This window comes from Talpa occidentalis, unplaced genomic scaffold (genome assembly GCF_014898055.3).
Source record: "Talpa occidentalis isolate TD23 unplaced genomic scaffold, MPIMG_talOcc4v2.1 talOcc4.3, whole genome shotgun sequence".
Classification (NCBI taxonomy): domain Eukaryota; kingdom Metazoa; phylum Chordata; class Mammalia; order Eulipotyphla; family Talpidae; genus Talpa; species Talpa occidentalis.
The window spans coordinates 35,255,841-35,256,788 of NW_023603184.1; the positions used below are offsets into that span (position 1 = coordinate 35,255,841).

At 50.4% G+C, this 948-nt stretch overlaps 1 protein-coding gene across 1 annotated transcript; it reads left to right on the forward strand.

Annotated features, from left to right (window-relative positions):
* LOC119254972 (olfactory receptor 56A3-like) lies at nt 1–948 on the forward strand. Its single transcript, XM_037521996.1, has one exon. The coding sequence runs from the start codon at nt 1–3 to the stop codon at nt 946–948; it is 948 nt and encodes a 315-aa protein (XP_037377893.1).

Consider the following 948-nt stretch of genomic DNA (forward strand, 5'->3'; position numbering starts at 1 on the left):
ATGCTGCTTTATAGCAACATCTCCCTGTCTGTTGAAGCCCCTGAGTTCCTCCTGAATTGTTTTGTTAGGTCCCCCATTTGGCAGCGCTGGCTGTCCCTGCCCCTCAGCATCCTATTCCTCCTGGCCATGGGGGCCAACGCCACCCTCCTGATCACCATCTGGCTGGAGGCCTCTCTGCATGAGCCCCTCTACTATCTTCTCAGCCTCCTCTCTCTGCTGGATATTGTGCTCTGCCTCACTGTCATCCCCAAGGTCCTGGCCATCTTCTGGTTTGATCTCAGGCCCATAAGCCACTCTGCCTGCTTCCTCCAGATGTTCATCATGAATTGCTTCCTGGGCATGGAGTCCTGCACCTTCCTGGTCATGGCCTATGACCGCTACGTGGCCATCTGCAAGCCTCTGCGCTACCCATCCATCATCACTGACCGGTTTGTGGCAAAGGCTGTCGTCTTCATCCTGGCCCGGAACACAATTCTCACTGCCCCTGTTCCTATCCTCTCTGCCCGGCTCCATTATTGTGGAAAAAATATGATTGAGAACTGTATCTGTGCCAACCTCCCTGTGTCCAAACTCTCCTGTGATAACATTACCCTTAACAAAATCTACCATTTAATTGTGGCCTGGACGCTCCTGGGTTCCGATCTTGTTCTCATCTTCCTCTCCTATACTTTCATCCTCCGAGCTGTTCTCAGACTCAAGGCGAAAGGGGCAGCAGCCAAAGCGCTGAGCACGTGCGGCTCTCACTTCATTCTCATCCTTTTTTTTAGTACCATCCTGCTGGTTTTAATTTTTACCCATATGGCCAAGCAAAAAGTTCCTCCTGAAATCCCTGTCTTACTAAATGTCCTACACCATGTGATTCCTGCAGCTTTCAATCCCATTGTCTATGGGGTAAGAACCAAGGAGATAAAACAAGGGATTTGGAAATTACTAAGGAGTGGTGGGTGA